Source organism: Perca flavescens, chromosome 22, assembly GCF_004354835.1.
Source record: "Perca flavescens isolate YP-PL-M2 chromosome 22, PFLA_1.0, whole genome shotgun sequence".
NCBI classification, from domain to species: Eukaryota; Metazoa; Chordata; class Actinopteri; order Perciformes; family Percidae; genus Perca; species Perca flavescens.
The window spans coordinates 18,238,707-18,258,249 of NC_041352.1; the positions used below are offsets into that span (position 1 = coordinate 18,238,707).

Sequence of the window (19,543 nt, forward strand, 5' to 3'; positions counted from 1 at the left end):
ACAACAACACACACCTGGTAAGTTTCCATGGCCAAAATATGTCAGTGAACACCTCTAAGGCCTTTGTGTTGAACACTATTCTTTTTTGGCCCTCAGCCACCACTGTCCCACATGACACAACAGTCAGCATGGCAAAATGTTATGGCAGCAATCTGAAGTGCAAACCCATTAAAAGAGATCAACACTGAGGAGAACAATACAATACATTAAGCAGAGCCATAACACTACATGCTGTCTAATGAATTTGGGATATATATTCTACAAGTGTAACGTAAGATGACACAAGCCACTATATATAAATAATTGGCTAACATTATGCTTTGATTAACTAAGAGGCAAGACAGTTAACTAATCATCAGAAAAGCAACAGCGATATGAACAGCTTGTTACAATCAGTTGCTGTTAAGCAGCAGTTAAGCCTGTAGTGCTGTAATGCAACTGCATTTGGACTATATTTTTACTTAAAGGAATAGTTTGACATTTTGGGAAATACCCTTATTTGCTTTATTGCCAAAAGTTAAACGAGAAGATTGATACCACTCTCGTTTGTAAGGTAAATATGAATCTACAGGTAGCAGCTGGTAACCGCTCGTTAGCTTAGCTTAGCATAAATAATGTCTCTGTCCAAAGGTTACTGCCTAATGCTGAGCTCACATCATATCATTTATCTTATTTTTATTTTTTTTACCTTTGGACAGACTCAGGCTAGCTCTTTTCCCCTGTTTCCGCTAAGCTTAGCTAACCAGCTGCTGGCTGTAGTTTCATATCAAGCGTAAAAACAAAGAAAGCCAAAAAATGATTTCATTCTATGCTATTTATAGAGTATCGTATGTCACATGATTCTGTTTTGTGCTTGATGTTGTCAGAATTGTAACAATTGTAACACCTTATAACTAAAATGTTTCATTACAGTGAGTACATCTGTATAATTTAATGCAGCTGTAAAGCCTATAATGTTCAGTTTTGTTGACACAAGGTGTTGATTCAACTCTTTGGTCATTTTGAGACAATTTAGCAGATAGTGATGAAGTTGTGTTATATGGCATTATATTGAAAGGTTTTCTAATATTGTGCCCATTCCACACTAGTTTGATTTTCCAAGTGATCAGGCTTGTAATGAATCACATTTATATTAGCACCATACCACTAGGTTCAGCTGTCCAGGAAATTCCAACTGTATGGACGTCTCATGGGGTTATTAGGGGTATTTTTATGCTCTACTTAGTATGGCTCCCACACATTGAAGCTACTTGAATGTTTAAGATAACAGTTCTAGACATGAAAAAATTAAATGAGCTCTCACATTGGATTGGGTAACATGATGAGACAAACTGTTAATGACCTCAAGAAGAAACGGTCTATAATATCACTGAGCAAAGGTAAGGTTTTCTATGAAGCTAGCACACTCTAGTGGTTTATGGTGACACTACAGTATACTCTGTTTAGTATTTTGTCTCCTCCTTTGAAAGACCAGACAACCATTAGTGAGATCTGTAGTTATTATTTTTTTTTTCAATCATTCAACTCCTATTGTAACCATCATTAACAATGGTCGTGTCTTTTTAGGACTATAAAGCTCTAGACTGGTGTCTTGTTTAGTTACAAAATAGGCCTATCGCATTACAATGAGTGACTCACTTTGAAAGTGATATGACAACTGGACAAAAAAGACAGATGTGGCTTGTTTTAACCCGTGAGTCAACAGTTTAACCTCTTGATTGTGAAGCCCTGCAGCATTAAGCCTTCCTTAACAGCAATGAGGTACTGCACCAACTGTTGTTATCTATTATTATCCATCCTATCAACATTTGTCCCTCTATTGTTTAGGTTTAATGGTAAGAGCTGCCTTTTCTTTTCCTTTTCTTTCACTTTATTTAACCAGGTCAAGTCACATTGAGTTTAAAATATCTTATTGCAAGAGAAACCTGGTCGAGAAGGCAGCATAACAGCATTTTTACAGCAAGAAATACAACACAAACACCATAAACAAGCTAAGACAACTGCCACATGCTACAAAAAGAGCATAAATGACACCTAGTTGAGATGCAAATTAGGTATTTGAGTGCTTAATTTGACCCTAATAAAGTAAAAGCAATACTTTAGACTGCTTTAATCCCTGAAAAACAGTATCAAGTCAATAGGGAATAATTAACTATTATTTGCATGTGACTGGCATACTATGTGGCATAATAAAACAATTGAATATGATACTACATATCAATTTCCTGATATGTTTGCCGTATTGATAGTAACGCCCATTTCCCCCCCACACCGGGATCATTTAAGTTTTTCCTTGCCTTAATTGCACATAGGATGTCTTCTTTCTTCCCTTAAAAGGACATATCCAGGAATGTCAACGCAGGCAAGGGAGTGTTTGTGGAAGTTACATTTACTCCACCGGGGATGTAAGGGTACATTATGTATTTTATTACGACTAATAATGAAACATTAGGATCTGTTTTCGAATAAGGTTAAATAAAGAATAATCTAATTGTAGTATTCACACCGAAACAACATATCCATTCTTTTTCAAGAGCGTACCATTGTTTTAATACTTAATGATTCCCCCTATTTTCTTTAGTTGGTTTGTTCTGAATGTTTGTACGGAACCCAACATCATTATCAGGAAGTGAAGGGCGGTGGTTGAGAAAAAGAGCAGCATCGGGCTAGCTGATAAGTATCGGGTTGTTGTCAGGTAAGGCTGTGTTTTAATCTCCTTTTTCTGTATATCACAGTTCCTTACATTATACGTGTTTTGCTATTAGGACAACACACAGCTGGTAAGTTACCAATATTAAATGTATATCCGATTAACATTGCTGTCGTGCCATTTTGCTTTTATGGTTGATTGCACTGAAAACACTGCTAACGTTAAATGTTAGCTGCGCGGCTAATCACTTTATGGCTAAAACCAAATCGGTTGTTATTACATGTGTATTTTTGACTTATGTTAATTGTTATTTTAATAAAGGTAAACTCTACCTGTAAACCTGGGTAACTTCCGCGGCTGCTCGGTGTTAACGTTCACAGTTGTCTGCACAATAATTTAACTCAAGCTAGGCCGCAAACCATTAAGGCTGTGTACGTACTTAATAATAATGCGCTAGGACTTGTTTTCCGCCAATATATGATGCAAAAAATCAGATCCTGTAAATAATAATAACTTAGTATATTTTGAGAAAGCTTCTCTTTGTGTTGAGATACTTGCTAATTTTGAGATTCTATCATTATTTTCAGATGCTAGCTAGCTAAGTAAGAACGGTTGTCATTAAACGTTATAACGTTACAGGAGTTTCTTTTTTTTCATCACACTGGCGGAAATGGGCTTCCATATTAAAAACAATTTAACGTGAGGATAAGTTGGTTTTGTTTAACTATTGATTTGTACGGGTTGTGCGCACAAACTAAGAAAATGCCACCATAACGTTAGCCTTTTTCCTTTTTATTAGGAACACTTCAGTCAATATTTTGACGCATTTTATACCGGATACATTTTAATTTTTTTTTTTTTATTACCAGTCTCCTAAATAATAGTTAGCTCACCATATTGACAGTGTCTCAATACAAAGCCAAATTGTACACAGTACTAGTTGAGTCCATTTTACATCAACACCCAGTGGCAAAAATGCAGTGTCAACATAAAGATGGGACTGTAGATAGTTTAAAGTCTTCATTCAAGACATTGCCTGATAAGGGCATCTGTCCTCACATCAGTAGTTCTCTGGCCTTCATAAAGGCAGGGAGCTGTTCAACCTAGAAAGAAGGGGAACATTTCCATTTATAGCCCAGTGAGGGACACCACACTGGGGAATTGCTGCCAGAGAATTAAAATACCCTGCAACAGAGTTGTAGGCACAAATGACGACATCTTATTATAACGGCATGATCCATGTTACCTTTGATCAAATGGTCTCCCTGTGTGTCATCTTTTGTCTGTTATCTGGCCTTTTGTCTTGTTCCTCTGTCCCTATTGTCTGTTTACACTGATTTGATTGTTTGTCTTAAGGAGTAAGCGCCTAGCTGTCATAATGCCTGGCTGTGGGATGTATAATCTAACATGTATTTATTTATTTACATAGGTTAAAAAAAAAGTCAAAATGTCTAGCAAAAGAGCAAAGGGAAAGACCACGAAGAAGCGCCCTCAGCGCGCAACTTCCAATGTCTTCGCCATGTTTGACCAGTCTCAGATTCAGGAGTTCAAGGAGGCATTTAACATGATTGACCAGAACCGTGATGGGTTTGTGGACAAAGAGGACCTTCATGACATGCTGGCCTCACTGGGTGAGTAGGAGAGTCTCTTGAGTCTGTTTTTTACTTCAGGATGAGCTGAACCAGACTTTGTAAGAAACTGTAAGCACTTATGCACTTAACTCATGCTGGTCTGCACCTACATCTCTTTCCAGTTTGCTGTTTTGAAACTAGTTTCATCAGTTGTTAATGTCACTTCTGTACTCAAAACCCTTCAGACTACGTGCATATACCTGTTTGTTTTTTTGTTTGTTTTTTTATATAGGGAAAAATCCAACTGATGAATACCTGGAGGCCATGATGATGGAAGCTCCTGGACCCATTAACTTCACCATGTTCCTCACCATGTTTGGGGAGAAGCTCAATGGCACAGACCCTGAGGATGTGATCAGGAATGCATTTGCTTGCTTCGATGAGGAGGGGACAGGTACATTTTGACAGTTGTAATTTTTCCTTTTGATAGACTCACAAGAATCCTAGTTTGCCCTAATAAATACCCGGCCATTTTCCTCTCTGAGCCTTAAAATAAGACGTGAATTTTATTTTGCTTGTTTGTTTTTTTGTTCCAATATTTTTTTTTTTTTTTTTTTTTTTTTTTTTTTTTTTTTTATAAAAAGCACTTTTAATTACAGCTATATTTGACAGATAAAGTTACTTTGCCTAAAACAATCCAGCTTCAAACAAATGGTTTCTCAAAGATGGTAATGCTATCATTGCAAGCAAAAGGGAATTCTTCAGGACAATGTTTATTCCAACTAAACCTTATCTGATTTTGCCCCTCAGGTGTCATCCAGGAAGAATACCTCAGAGAGCTGCTCACAACAATGGGTGACCGCTTTACAGATGAGGAGGTGGACGAGCTCTTCAGGGAGGCCCCGATCGACAAGAAAAGCAACTTCAACTACGTGGAGTTCACACGCATCCTAAAGCATGGTGCCAAGGACAAGGACGATTAAAGAGCCACTTTCACCCTGTTCGCCTCTTCCGTCAGTTAGATCACCGTGCTGCATGTCTCAACTCTCCAGTATAAACCCAATTTTAAACAAACCAAAGCAATAACTATCCACTGTTTGCTGTGAACTTCCAGTACTGCCAAATGTACACATCTCTAATGGGAAGGAAAAATGTAATTGGTTGTAAAAATGCTTTTTCCTTTCATGTAAAGATGTGAAGTGGCAGCACCTTGGAAACTCTAAGGGATAAGTCTTTGCTATTCATGTGATCAGGTTTAGTTGAATTTTTACATTTTATAATATAAACTTTCTAAATAAAGTCTTCTATCAAGTTGTATTTTGCTGACTGTTTCAATTTCATAAATGACAACTGAAATACCTGTTGCCTTATTCTTTCTTTTTCCTGTGGCATAACTAAAATGCTAAAGCACTTTTTTTTTTTTTTTTTTTTTTTTTGTGTACTTTTCAAGTCTTCACAAGTCAACTCCCTCCTCACCAAATTCATTCAACGTTTGCCGACTACCACTAGCTGAATTCTTTCTGGGGAAAAAAGCAAATGCACAGTTAACAGAAATACAGTCTACACTGAAAACTAGGGTGCATTTTGTCAGATGGTTAAATTCAACCCGAGAAACCCAATCCCATGATCCCCTTCAGGGGACCTTAAAACCCACTTTTTAACAGCCGAGCATAATAAAGGTAATTCCCATCCTATAATTGTGTCGGGGTGCAATTAATTTAGCAGCAGTACACAGTTTATACTGTTAATGCCTAAACTTGAATGAGGAAAGAGTTTATAAACTTTTGAGGGCACTTGATGTCCTGGGAAGGTTTTAACTGTGCCCTGTAGTGGATGAAGTCACGCTGCATAGTCACATTTCACTCTAAATTACTTTAGAGTGAAATGAAACTTATCCCCAGATTTTTGGTGGAAATTGAAAAGGGCTTTTAATAGCATACTGGTATTAGATATTTAAGAACATTCAATTAAATTACTTAATCCCACGAGGGCAGTTATATTGTTATATTATGACTTGATATTTATGAAAGCACTAATCCTATATAGACATAAACCCTATACTATTTGACAAAAAATAGAAAAATGTTTTTATAAAATATAATGACTTTTTTATGAAAATGTATGACATACTATATATACTATGACTATGACATACTAAACAATCACTATATTTTTATGGCATACTATCCTATGACTATATTTTAATGACATACTATATTATGATTTTTTATGATGTTTAATTACATATATACATATGCTATGACTATATTTATATAATATACTATGACTTTGTTAGGACATACTTTTGACTTTTGTTGACATTTATATGACATACTATCCTATGATTTTTCTATATTTGTATTATATACTATCCTATGACTTTCTGTCATTTTTATGACATACTATCCTATGACCGTTGATGATATTCTTATGACATACTGTAGTATGACTTTTTATGATATTTTTATGACATACTAGAGTACAACCTTTTATGAAACTTTCTGACATACTATACTATGACTTTTTATTTTTATGACTTTACCATACTATGACATTTTATAGTTTTATAACATACTATACTATACGATCGTTTTTCTGACTTTTTTTTTTTACAAACATACATATACATACATGGTATAGTATGACTTTTTTCAACTTTTTTTGACACACTACCATGACTTTTTTCGACATACTATAATATGAATTTTATTTACATAATATGATTTTTTTAGAACTTTTTTCGACACAATAAACTATGACTTTTTTCAACGTACTATACTATGACTTTTTTTGATATACTATAGTTTTTTATTTTTATGACATACTGTAGTATAACATTTTATGATATCTTTATGAAATAATATACTATGACTTTTTATGATATTTATATGGCTTATTATCCTATGACTTATATTTTTATGACACACCATACTATGACATTTAAAATTTTTATAACATACTATACTATGACTTTTTATAATTTTATGACATACAATGCTATACAATTTTATGATATTTTAATGGCATACTATATTATAATGTTTTATGATATTTTTATTACATACTATACTATGAGTTTTTATGACTTATTAGGCATATATACCGTGACTTTTTTTTGACATACTATACTATGACTTTTTATTAAAAAATGTACTACAGCATTGACATACTATAGCGTGACTTTTTTTCCACTTTTGTCGACATACTATACTAGGACTTTTTTCCGACAGTTTTTTATGACTTTTTTTGACATACTCTTAGTATAGTATGTCAAATGTTTGTATGTTTTTTATCACTTTTATCGACATAATATACTAGGACTTTTTTACAACTTTTTTCGACATACTATATCATTACTTTTTTCCACTTTTTTCAACATACTATACTTTGACTTTATTCCACTTTTTTTCAACATACTATACTTTGACTTTATTCCACTTTTTTCGACACACTAAACTATGACTTTTTCCGACTTTTTTTGACATACTATACTATGTCTTTATTCGACATACTATACTATGACTTTTTTTCCACTTTGGTCGATATACTATGACTTTATTCAACATACTGTTGAACATACTATAATATGACTTTTTTATGACTTTATTTTTCCGAAAAAACTAAACAGACTTTTTTTATGACTTTTTTCGACGTACTATACTGATTTTTGTATGACTTTTTCCAACATGCTATACTATGACTTTTTTTGAACTTTTTAAGATATACTATACTGTCTTTTTTTCCACTCTTTTCAACATACTATGACTTTTTTCCACTTATTTAGACATAGACTTTTTCAGTTTTTTCGACATACTATTCTATGACTTCTTAGACACACTATAGTAGGATGTTGTTTCGATAAACTATACCATGACCTTTTTATGACTTTTTCGACAAACTATAATATGACTATTATTTTTTGTGACATTCTATACTAGGACTTTTTTTTCAACATACTATACTATAACTTTTTTTTACTTTTTTGACATACTATATTATTACTTTTTGACTTCATATTGACATGCTATACAATTACTTTTTATTACTTTTTCTACATACTATACTATGACTATTTATGACATACCAAACTATGACAGCCAGGCGATGCTGGCTGTGGGGGGGTCCTGGCTGTGTGATGCTGGAGCAGGTGATAGAGCAAATCCAGAAGCAGGAGCCCTTTTCTACATACTATACTATGACTATTTATGACATACCAAACTATGACTTTTTTATACATTTGTCGACATACCATACTATGACCTTTTATTACTTTTTTTGCAACATTGTCAATGTTGCCACCTACTGTGCAACACCTCCACTCCACCAACAAAACAAAACAAAGAATATGAAAAGAATAGAAATGGATAATGAGAAGATAAAATGTGAAAAAAATCTTTCTTTTCTGTTTCAGAGAATATTATGAATGATGACAGCATGAAGAGTATTTTCAGTAAGAATTCCTTCAGTGACAGTAGTTTAACAGAGTGTTTCTGTAACAGCAATCCAAAACCAGAATTTTTGTTCTTTCTTTTTTCCCCAGCTGTCGAAAAAGTCAAAAAAAGTCATAGTATAGTATGTCAAAATATCATAATATAGTATGTCGGAAAAAAAAGTCATACTATAGTTTGTTGGAAAAAAAAGTAAAAGTCATAGTATAGTATGTCGTAACAAAGTCATGGGAGTTCCAAAGCATGTCTTAAAAATATACAGAAGCCATAGTATAGTAGGTCATACAAATATCATAAAAAGTCATCGTATTGTATTTCATAAAAGAAAAATCATAGTAAAGTTTGTCATAAAAATATAAAAAGTAATAATGTAGTATGTCATAAAAATATAAAATCATAGTATAGTAATATGTGTAATATATGTAAAAGTTATAGGATAGTATGCTATAAAAATATCACAAAAGTATACCATTAAAATATAAAAAGTAATAATAATAGTATGTCATAACAAAGTCGGAAGCATTTGATAAAAAAATCTACCGAACCATATACTGTGGTCCGAACGAAAGTTTCTAAGTGAAACTGGGTTGCCTTCATTTGCTGTCGGTAAAAATAGGATTTACACCTGATGCGCATAACGTCCATCAAAAGCTAAAAAGGTCAATAAAATGACTTATGGTCATAGATATAGATATAGATATATCTATGACTTATGGTTACGTGGTGGCCGTATATCTCAGTTCATTAATTGGGATGTAAAATTTGAGGTGCGAAGATCATGGGAGCGGTTTAGGCTACGTTAAATGTATGCGTTTTACAGCCAAAGTTAAACATCTCTCTCTCTCTTCTGTCCCCGTGGAAGAAAAGCTTTAGGTGGTCTAGTTTAATTCCGAAGAAAACACTGGGTTGAGCCATACAACTACCGAAAAACGAGGTTCCCTGAATGCCTCACGATCCTTTGGAACCACGTTAGGAAAGCATCTTCGCTGTCACCGGTTCTGTGACCCTTTTCAGTTGTCGGAATGTCCAGGTATGAATTTCGCCAGTTTCATCTTGTCATTTCTTGTTTATTTGTCTCTCTGAGCCTAGCCGTCAGCCTTTAAAACACGCTAGCCAGAGCGGTGTGACTCTTCTAGACTAGCCAGCAAGCTAGCAGCTAAGTAGCTAACATTATCTAACAGCAACCTCAAGGTTGGGTAACGTTAGTTAACATAGCTAACAGTCTGAGTACAAAAATCTGAGTACTTAAATTTCTAGCTAGTAGTTCTGTTCTCTGATTTTGTTACATAGTGTGAATATGTGCTTTGCCCTCAAGTAAACCCTTTAAAACAGTTTCTTTTTTTTTTTCTTTTTTTTTAAAGTTTTTCTTCTTCATTGTTTCAGCTGGGCCTGAAAAGTCCTGGTGCAGGGTTATGGCTCTGAAGCTGATCCAGAGATGTCCGCTTCTCGGGCAGATCGGGATTCAACGTTACCCTGCTGTTGGACCCGTGTGCACCACCAGGCTCCTGAGTTTCAGCAGTCAAGGTCTACCCTTATGTGTAGCCTGCCTGTGTACCTCAGCCATTCAGAGACAGTGCAGCAAAAAGCTCCAGTCGGCCTGCGGGATAAGAAGCCTGACCACCATCGTGAAGGAGCCGACCTTCGTCGCTAGCAGCTCTGTAGGACTCCACAGAGATTCAGGCCCTCGGTTCCGTTTGACCCAGCTGCACCGGCCCACAGCTGCAGAGGAGCAGGCTTTCCAGCAGCGTCTAGGGAGCTGCTCCTCTTCCCGGCAGGTCTTCACACTACTGCGCACAGTGGAGATCATCTCTGACACCATGGCTGCAGCAGCACTTCACCGTGTGGCCGACCTGGAGCAGGAGGGTAACTCTTTGAAGGACCCCACAGTGCTGGAGAAGGACACCATCAGAGCTCTGTGCTTCCAGCTGGAGCAGGACTCTGGGCGTCTGACGGATGCTGGGCTAGTATCAGCTCTCCTTGCTTGCACTCGCCTCTTCTTGGATCCTTGGAGCACGCTGATGGTGCGGCTGGTGTCTGAGAGCCAGGAGAGGCTAGACAGAGGGCAGATGAGTGTAGGGCAGCTGTGTACCCTGGGCCAAGCGATGCTGGCTGTGGGGGGTCCTGGCTGTATGATGCTGGAGCAGGTGATGGAGCAAATCCAGAAGCAGGAGCCTGCCAAGTGGAGCCTAGCAGATCTCATCGCTGCTTATAGATTTCTGCAAGGTGGAGTGGGTGAATATGGAAAATTCCGCAATCTGCTGAACGCCATGCACACCCACGCCGTGAGAGTCACTTCCCGCATGGATCCCCCTGCTGTCAGTGGGCTGCTCAGTGCTCTTGTGACCCTGAACCAGACACAGGCCATGCCTCTTGTGATCAATCTGTGTAAGCAGGCTGTACGGCATGTACCTCACTTCACAGATGAGGAGCTCACAATTGTGCTTGGGGCACTAATGCACTTTGGTCACAGCGATCATTACTTTGTGGAGGCGATGGAAAGGTATGTGCCCACTATGGCCTTCACCTCCCACCCAGAAACAGTTACCAAGGTGGCTCAGTTCTTTGGTCGGAGGAACATCCTGTCCCCGACTGTGTTTGATGCTGTTGCAGAGAGCTTTGTGTACAGAGCAGATGACTACAGCACCAGCCAGGTAGCCAGGCAGATCATGGCTCTCGGAAAACTTGGCTACCTTCCTCCCAACGCTGGCGAGGTATTCAGGAAAGTTGAAACCATCCTGCGTACACGCTTTTCACACTTCCAGCCCCGAACGCTGCTTAACCTGCTCCACTCATGCACCCTGGTGGAGAGGTTCCCTGTTAATTTTGTATCCAAAGTTTTCAGCAGTTACTTCCTCCAGCAACTGCAAGGTAAAACATCCTGTCAGACACCTGCAATATTTATAACCTTTCCACAAACAAATAATTGTCTGATGTTGCATGTATTGTGTGTTTATCTTGCAATTCAACTATAATTTTGTCATTCTGATTGTCCATACAGTCATTTTACTATGTTGGTCTATTATCTACTATTTTGGGGGAGTTTTTTCTCTTGAGGCAAATTTGTGATTTGTGAAATTGGGCTATATAGATACAGTTGACTAAAATAAAAACACTGAATGTGCTCCAGAGCAGGGCACAGGAATGGACCGGATAGTCCTGGCACAGCTGACCCAGCTCTACATGACTCTGAAGTTGGAGTGTCCTTTCTATGAGGTAAATATGTAAAACTATGCTAAGAATAATGCAAAGTCAGAAACCTGAATACACACCCTCTTACTTAACATGTCATCAGTATGTGAGGTTCAGTGCATTCCATTTATCTGTGATAAAACCTGTACAGGTGACTTTCTTTTTTTTTACCATAATGATTGTAGAACACAAACCAGATGCAAACCTGTTGGGTTCGAATTTCCAGTTGCAATAATAAAAGGCATTGTATCTTGAAGCACTCAAGTTTGAATCACGTGCCTCTACTATGTGGTTTGGTACAGATGCCCATGTTTTTTTTTATTCTGAAGGCTGAGACCAAAACAGATATTGACATCAGACTCCACTGTAGCTTTCTTGAAAATGTTATTTTGGTTAGTTGTTCACAAGAAATCAGAAATAAGTACTTGTGGATTTTGTTGTAAAGTAAGAATTTAGGACAACGGCTATGCAATACTTGCACAGTGTTAATGTATTTGTTTTCCTTCACACCTTCTGTCGTCTCCTCAGGGTCCCAGGCTCCTTCCCAAATACCGCGTCAAGTCTTTCCTCATGTCTGGACGCTCTCTTGAGACGCCAGTGGACGCACATCTGTACAACTCTGTGAAAAATGGGCTGGTGGATTTGCTAGGGGCTCGTTCATACTTTGGATCCAAAGTTCTCACACCGTACTGCTACACACTCGGTAATATAAGAGCAGTAAATCTCCTAAAGGATTCCGGTAGTCTACCTAAATGGGCTTAACGTTTTTTTTGTGTTCTTGTAGATGTGGAGATAAAACTTGATGAAGAGGGATATGTTCTGCCTGCCAGTCATATTGATGAAGTATACAAAAGGTAATAGTAATATATTACACAAGGTTGCTAGATTTTTAATGTACTACATTTTAGAGCTGGAGCATTTTAACACATTGCACTGTTGTGTGTTGCAGGATAGCTCTTTGTATTGACGGACAAAAGAGGTTCACTACAAACACGAGGCAGCTACTTGGAAAAGAGGCTATCAAGCAGCGACATCTGAGGCTTCTGGGATATGAAGTTGTTCAGGTTAGGCCTTCATCTTCACATTTATGATTTAGTGAGTCAGCAATTTGTGTTCTTTGAGCATCTTCTGCCCAAAATTTTTTATTGCAAAATGGTATCACGGAACCTTGTGACTGTTTTACCCATTTAGTTTTCTGTTAACATGCTCAATCTTTTGTTTTTATAAAATGACTGAATCTGGATTTTTTTGCTTCTTTTTTCTAGATTCCTTACTATGAATTTGAAAAACTGCAAAACAAGACCAGTGTTGTGGAGTATCTGCACCAAAGAATCTTCCCTCACACTTACAGGCTGAGCTGGTGATGATACAAATTAGTATGCTGTGTTATTAAATCAGGGGTCTTTACTTTGGTTGAGCCCTTTCTGGCTTAAAGAAATCAGTATTTATTTAAAAAAAAAATTGTTTAAGTTATTGATTATTTTATAGTTAGTTGATCACTTCTACATATTTAAGTTGACAATAAAGTGGCTTTTGTATAAATACTGGCTTTTGAATGACTTCAATTTATTGTTTGAAAAATAAAATTTATTTTGTTCTTGGCGACAAACGCTGCAGAAACTGTACAAAGTTAAGAGAATCCCAATTCAAACAATCACCTCAGATACATATAGAAGCTCACTCATATAATAATAATAGTGAACTTTTAATTAAAGATGCCTGAAGTTGTAGTTCATCATTCGTTGCACAGAAGATGTTCTGGTTTTCAATGCTGCACCCTAAGGCTGGGAGTGTCAGTTAGATAAATACAAAAAAAGGCGAAGATACATGTAAAACTAGCACGGGTGTTCTGATTGCTCCTTTATGTAGCAGGAATCTGAGGAAGGCCAAACTCGTCCACCAGGACACCGTCCTGAAACACAACAAGAAGAATGCCCATTCATGGAAAAGATTTTAACATAATTAGAAAACTCATAAGAAAACAGAAGAATCCTAAAACTGTGAAGTACCCTGTTGACCGACTTGTCGCCGGGCATGCCCTCTGGGATGGAAGGAGCTGTTGAAGCCTCGTCCAGGTAGGAGCTGTCGTCATCCATCAGGAGCTCGTCTCCCAAAGCATCCAGCTCTGTGGACACACCAACAGTTCAAGATAACAGCAAATGGCAGCCATCATTAGCACTATCGCCTCGTGTGAAAGAAGGGTCTCGATGACAAAATCATTTTTTTTAATGAGTAATGGGCATTTAATCATTACTGTTAAAGTATGACCAAAGTCAAATGAGCACTAGAAGCCCTGGAGAAACAATATGACACAGAGTGGCTAAAATTACTTTTAATTTTAGTTATAGCGTCAAATCATATCTCAGGGCACTTTACAGATTTTACAGAGGTAGGTCTAGGCCACTGTAATTTACAGAGACCTTACAATTACCACAAACATCCCCTCTTCATAAGCTGTACACTGTGTGACTGTGCTATCTGTACCGCTGCAACAGTGGCCTCAGCATTATATGTTATAGGTTATCAAAGAAAAACCCTGGCATCCTGGAAGTATTTTACTGACCTGCTTCCAAGTCGTCGTCATCAATTTCAGGCGTGCCATAGCTTCTTCCCAGCGCCTCCTGGATGTCATTGGCATCCTCCATCATGTCCCCGAGCTCATCCTGAAGATCCTGAATTTTTACATTAAAATAAAGAGTTAAAATGTTTGCATTTCATCCATCGACTCTGTAAAAAAGACTTGTATTGTGCTGAATGCCGTACAAAAGGTTAATGAAGGTCCCACACGCTGTCCCAAGCTAACAAACCATCTACCACAGTAACTTCATTGCTAATAAAATGTTCCGTTTGTGCGATTCGAACAGTGTGTGGTACCCTTTGTCCCTCAACACTTCTAGTCCACAATAATATTTTTTTGTAGTGTAAATGCTACACTAGGAGGGGAATAGGGGTGTGTTATCTTTAAATATATACACAATTATTTACTGTGACACCATCTTATCAGCTGACATCATTTATCTTAGTTATATATCCTGTTGAAGTAAATCCGTAGTAAAAATAAATAAATAAATAAATACCTCAATCTGATCAATTTTCACATGCTTGTATGCCTTCTTCATGTCTTTGAGGCCGATTTTCATGGCATCAACCTGAAAGGAAAAAGCAAATGTTAACAGGAAGACCCATTTTGTTCTGATATTATCTTTCCGGTGGAAGAAAATCATATCTGGTAGATAATTTACTCTCTTACGGTGGTTTTAGTGTCTTTAAGGGTCTGGAGTGTGTAGTTTGTTTGTTCCATGTTAAACGACTGCTGCATGAGGTTATCTCTCTGGCCCTCATACCTGGAAGATATTATGATGAAATAAAGTTTGGTTTTCACAGCAGTTGACGAGAATAACTTTGGTTAATAAGAAAAACATTTTAAGCTTTCAAGGTTAAGTTGACTTGTTAAATATTATAAACATATGACTTTGGGAAATAAAAGTACTTACATTCGCTTCTGCTTCAGAACTCTCATAGCTTTTTGCTTGACCATGTTCTGGTAAATGAAAAAATGATTGAGAATGCTTAACAAATGATACCAACTGATGATACTGAAGGATATCATATTGTTATAATAATGATAGGATCTGTATTTGGTGATCTTGTGCAAAACTACCGTATTTTATATCATAAAAGTAAAGAATGAGAACTCATTAATTTGTTCTTAAATGTTTCATTTGAATAGCCAACAGTCCACACACACCCACATGTCGAGCTCTGCCTTTCCCAGCTTATGTATGTGTTATAATAAAAAGGATTCAAGTTTGGAATGCTCCCTTACGGATATGTGAGTGGAATTTGGTCCGGGCTGGCAGCACCCTAAAGGGTTTCAAGAGAAGAGCCCATTCCCTTCTTTGATTTACAGCAGCATTAGACAATAAATCTCACCTTTGAGGGCCCATCTCTCATCTTTTTCATCTGGTCCTTGTATTTCACAAGTTCAGCATCTAGTCTGGCAATCTTCTTGTCAGTAGATTCCGCACGAGAATCAACCTTAAAAATAACAGAGATAAGGACATCAACTTCTGATTAATAACGGTACGATAATCTTAAAAATAGGCCTTTCAGAATAAACATAGCCAATTTGAACTAATGATTTGCATATAATGCTTTAAGTACACATACACTACACAGTAGCTTGTTAAGGCTAATTGAGCACCATTCATAATATCCTGTGCTTCTTCCTTTAGCCCAGTTAGCTAACAATAGCTCTAAAAGCTAATAAAAACTGGTTTTAAAAAAAGATTAAGACTGTATTTGTTTTCAACATCATAATATCGTCTGGATTGGTTGAGCTCCGCCCAGACGCATAACCTGGTTAACTGGTTAATGTCAGCTGTTTCACTGAGAGAGCCACATTGGTTTCTGGTGTATGCCAGTGAAAAAGCTCAAACTCCTGCTCACTATTACATAATGCTGATTCATTACTTAACAGATCAACCTATTGTTTTGGTTAAATATTTTGTTTATCGACCGATACTACCATTAACGTTACATTGTGTTAGGTAAAAACGCCCAATGATCTAATCATGTCTGCTATCAATATTGCAACAACTATTAACTATAAGGCTTGTTTATAATGAATGATAAATATGGCAAACGGTGGCCTGTTTTTTGCTCATAAAAGTTAGCTAACCCAACCGAGAAGGGATCCATCTTTGTTTACTTTGTTCAAGACAGCGTTCAAAAAGTTACTTTGTGAATGTACTTACGGTTCCTATGCAGTCCGTAAGGTTTGGCGGCGGAGCTTTGGGTGTCCCCCTGCCAAAAATTCGGTTCATTTCGGCAAAAATTAAGGCTTTAACACTTAAAAAAAAGCTAAGGTAGCTCGCTGTCACCGTCCACCGTCCAGCTGAAGGAAAACACCCGGAAGAGACTGAGCAGTGACGTCAAGAAGAGTCAGGTGACTCACTTGGCTCACTTAGCCGCGCCCTGTTCTTCTTCTTCTCCTCCATGTCAGTAGCCTACTGACACTCCACTTCTTTTTACCAATGGAGAACGAGTTTTACTAGAATTTCTTGGTTTTACGCATAAACTGTTCATATAGGCTACTGTCATTGGCTTTACGCTTACTGCATTTGGCATCCCGTATGTTGCATTACTGCCTCCTACTGGTATTAACCGTCAGCTATTATTCTATTGCATTACAAATAGACCGATGTTTTTTTTTTATTTAAATAATATTTTTCAGCCCGCATAGAAAAAATAAAGTTTTTTTTTGGCTGCAAACAGTAATCAAAAAAGAAATAACGACACGTAGATAACATTTAAAGATATCTAAACATTCAACGCAGATAGTTAATATAAAATAGCACACTAATTAGGGGTGGGGTTTCAATGCCCATATCCTTTTATGTTTGATTTGTGTCCATTGCCAAAGCCTTAAAGGTATTATTTCTTCACCAGAACTAAATAGGTCAAGCAGATTTCAATAACATAACAAAAAAATGAAGTTAACACTCAAGTAAACAAAAGATAATTAATTAAAATCAGGATGAACTCTCAGATTAAAGTGTGTTTAAATATTAGGGTAGTCTACCTTACTCATTATACAGATTAAAAGACCAAAAGATTAGAAGATTTGATCAATTTTTAAATCTAATGTTCAATATTTTATTATTTAATATTTGTATATCATTAATATCCTTATTTCTGGATTACCAATCAGGCAAAGCAGGAAACTGACCCTGGGCCCTAGATCGACAGACCTCCAAGGGTCTTGGTTTGTGTTTTGTTGTGGAGTGTGGAGATAAATCACTGACATGATAAGGACCTTACAGAAATTTCTGCTTAATTAGGCTATATCGAATTAAGACATTCATTATTTTAGCTGATGTTGTGCTTATTTGTTGCATATTTCTATATTTGATGTGTTTAATGAATTACCTCACAGCAAACCTAGAGCCAGAAATGATGTACACTGTGCAAGGGGAGGAGAAGAATGGCAAATACGTCCATGTTCTCCTCAGTCTGGCCACCTGCTGCAAGCTGCTGTAGATGGCTGTAGTGAACCATCTGCTTATGTCAAGTTATGTGCATGCAACTATCAATCATTGGAAGATTTATTTTTTTAATCAGACCACATGTATTTTTTTTTTGAAATTACAGTTTCCATCCTCTGGAGGGAGCTGTGGGCAAACAATAAAACATTAAATCTACACCTACAGTGGGCTCCCGACCTCCCACTTAAACTCATCTCTACAAACAAAAACTGCTCTTCATCTGTCAAATTGTAATTTAAATAAGCCACTGTGAGGGACAGTTCTTTCTTTTAGAATAAAATATTAAAAAGTAATGATGCAGTGCAAACACAGAAAGACGTTTCTGATGGTGTCTAAGGGGAGTATCACAATTACACACTGCAGATAATTTACAAATGAAAACTGATAACAAGATGTGAGCTTGTCACTGCAAGAGAAGAGAATCAAAGTGGATTTGTTAAACTTGCTTTAATATTAAGTGCTTTACACACAGGATGTTTTGATCAATACATCTGCCATTCGGTTAGCAGCAGTCAAAGACAATATACAGCAGCAACAGATTTAAACAGTAACACAGAGACTAAGAATAAAATAACAATGTCTTGGTCACAGTGTGGTTCCTTAGGATAATGTCTCTTATTGTTTTGTCAAGTAACAGAACTTATGTGCTTTATATATTTTTATGCCAGTATACATAGAGATTTGTTAACAGTAAGCCCCAAAACAACAAAGCTCTGGTTCAGGGACTTGAGAGGGAAACAAAATGTTCATGAAAATGGATTTAACTACTGAATTACATAACAATTAGCTATGAGTTACAGGAGTTAATACCATGGGTAATCATATGTTTATATAATACAGAATCTATTTGCAGTACATTCGAAATAACAGCAGAGTCCATCAAGCATACAGGCTGCCTATGTTGCATTATACTATCATAGCAATGATCATTGACATGCTACACATACAGTATTTTTCAATGATGTCTGTGCAATATATTTTGTTGTCTATACAAAATAATGTATACATACTATCAAACTGTACAGATGAATAAATACACTGTATTTAACCAACTTTAAACAGCTATACTCATGTTTTCAGATTGCACTGATGAGAACATCTCCCTACAATAATAGCACAAGCATTTCACAAAGCACATGTGATTAAATTATATACCATTAATTGAACAACTTATCAAACTGTACACAACTCCAGAATCAAAGCTGATAGAGAGCCCTCTGTCAAATTTTAAATGCACATTCAAGTCCAGGATTTTTTAAGTTTTCTCATCGATAAACTTCCTTTGATGCAGTTTGGATACTTATGTTTTTTTTGTTTACCTCCCAGTGACATCAAAGTCCAACATGACTCAGTTCTGTGACATTGTGGTATAAAAAAACAGCTGCTGTTTGACCCTAGTAATCATTACTGAAATCATTTTTGGCTTCTACAAACGTGTTATCCTGGACTGTCAAAGGCACATTTGGCAATAAAAACATTATTGGAGGAAATTACAGGAAAAGATAGAATTGGAGAAACATAAAGCAAATAAATGAGCATAAAAACACTGATGTAACAAGTATACTGTGAAGGATCCAATCAGGTTACATTTTTCATCCATCTCTTTGTAATTTTTCTATTAAATAATCAACAATTTTC

General features: G+C 36.7%; 3 protein-coding genes across 5 annotated transcripts; 2 read left to right on the plus strand and 1 right to left on the minus strand.

Annotated features, from left to right (window-relative positions):
- Positions 1–2,581: 2,581 nt before the first annotated feature.
- On the plus strand, positions 2,582–5,579 carry myl12.1 (myosin, light chain 12, genome duplicate 1). Of its 2 annotated transcripts, none has more exons than XM_028569162.1 (4): positions 2,582–2,695; positions 4,080–4,281; positions 4,514–4,675; positions 5,032–5,579. In XM_028569162.1, the coding sequence occupies exons 2-4, from the start codon at positions 4,098–4,100 to the stop codon at positions 5,202–5,204; spliced, it is 519 nt and encodes a 172-aa protein (XP_028424963.1). In that variant the 5' UTR covers positions 2,582–2,695; positions 4,080–4,097; the 3' UTR covers positions 5,205–5,579. The 2 variants fall into 2 exon arrangements, with proteins under 2 accessions (XP_028424963.1, XP_028424964.1); XM_028569163.1 differs by lacking the exon at positions 2,582–2,695 and adding an exon at positions 2,696–2,780.
- A 3,835-nt stretch (positions 5,580–9,414) lies between these two features.
- On the plus strand, positions 9,415–13,380 carry fastkd3 (FAST kinase domains 3). 2 transcript variants are annotated; one of them, XM_028569726.1, is made up of 7 exons: positions 9,415–9,699; positions 10,031–11,537; positions 11,797–11,882; positions 12,387–12,561; positions 12,643–12,712; positions 12,808–12,922; positions 13,124–13,380. In XM_028569726.1, exons 2-7 carry the CDS (start codon positions 10,082–10,084, stop codon positions 13,220–13,222), a joined length of 2,001 nt encoding a protein of 666 aa, XP_028425527.1. In that variant the 5' UTR covers positions 9,415–9,699; positions 10,031–10,081; the 3' UTR covers positions 13,223–13,380. The 2 variants fall into 2 exon arrangements, with proteins under 2 accessions (XP_028425527.1, XP_028425526.1); XM_028569725.1 differs by having other exon boundaries at positions 10,053–11,537.
- A 43-nt stretch (positions 13,381–13,423) lies between these two features.
- chmp5b (charged multivesicular body protein 5b) lies at positions 13,424–16,801 on the minus strand. The gene is made up of 8 exons (XM_028569727.1): positions 16,616–16,801; positions 15,792–15,896; positions 15,353–15,399; positions 15,109–15,202; positions 14,936–15,007; positions 14,422–14,530; positions 13,868–13,983; positions 13,424–13,770 (listed from the first exon to the last, which is right to left on the minus strand). Exons 1-8 carry the CDS (start codon positions 16,682–16,684, stop codon positions 13,720–13,722), a joined length of 663 nt encoding a protein of 220 aa, XP_028425528.1. The 5' UTR covers positions 16,685–16,801; the 3' UTR covers positions 13,424–13,719.
- Between the last annotated feature and the right edge of the window lie 2,742 nt (positions 16,802–19,543).

Bases quoted from the DNA above. Each gene is read 5' to 3' on its own strand.
- myl12.1 (XM_028569162.1), top strand. From the start codon at position 4,098: ATGTCTAGCAAAAGAGCAAAGGGAAAGACCACGAAGAAGCGCCCTCAG. The intron at 4,282-4,513 runs GTGAGTAGGAGA...TTTTTTATATAG, and splicing joins TGACATGCTGGCCTCACTGG to GGAAAAATCCAACTGATGAA. The intron at 4,676-5,031 runs GTACATTTTGAC...TTTGCCCCTCAG, and splicing joins CTTCGATGAGGAGGGGACAG to GTGTCATCCAGGAAGAATAC.
- fastkd3 (XM_028569726.1), top strand. From the start codon at position 10,082: ATGGCTCTGAAGCTGATCCAGAGATGTCCGCTTCTCGGGCAGATCGGG. The intron at 11,883-12,386 runs GTAAATATGTAA...TCGTCTCCTCAG, and splicing joins TGGAGTGTCCTTTCTATGAG to GGTCCCAGGCTCCTTCCCAA. The intron at 12,713-12,807 runs GTAATAGTAATA...TGTGTGTTGCAG, and splicing joins ATTGATGAAGTATACAAAAG to GATAGCTCTTTGTATTGACG.
- chmp5b (XM_028569727.1), bottom strand. From the start codon at position 16,684: ATGAACCGAATTTTTGGCAGGGGGACACCCAAAGCTCCGCCGCCAAAC. The intron at 14,531-14,935 runs GTATTTATTTAT...GTAAAAATTCAG, and splicing joins TGAAAATTGATCAGATTGAG to GATCTTCAGGATGAGCTCGG. The intron at 13,771-13,867 runs GTACTTCACAGT...GTTGTGTTTCAG, and splicing joins GCGACAAGTCGGTCAACAGG to GACGGTGTCCTGGTGGACGA.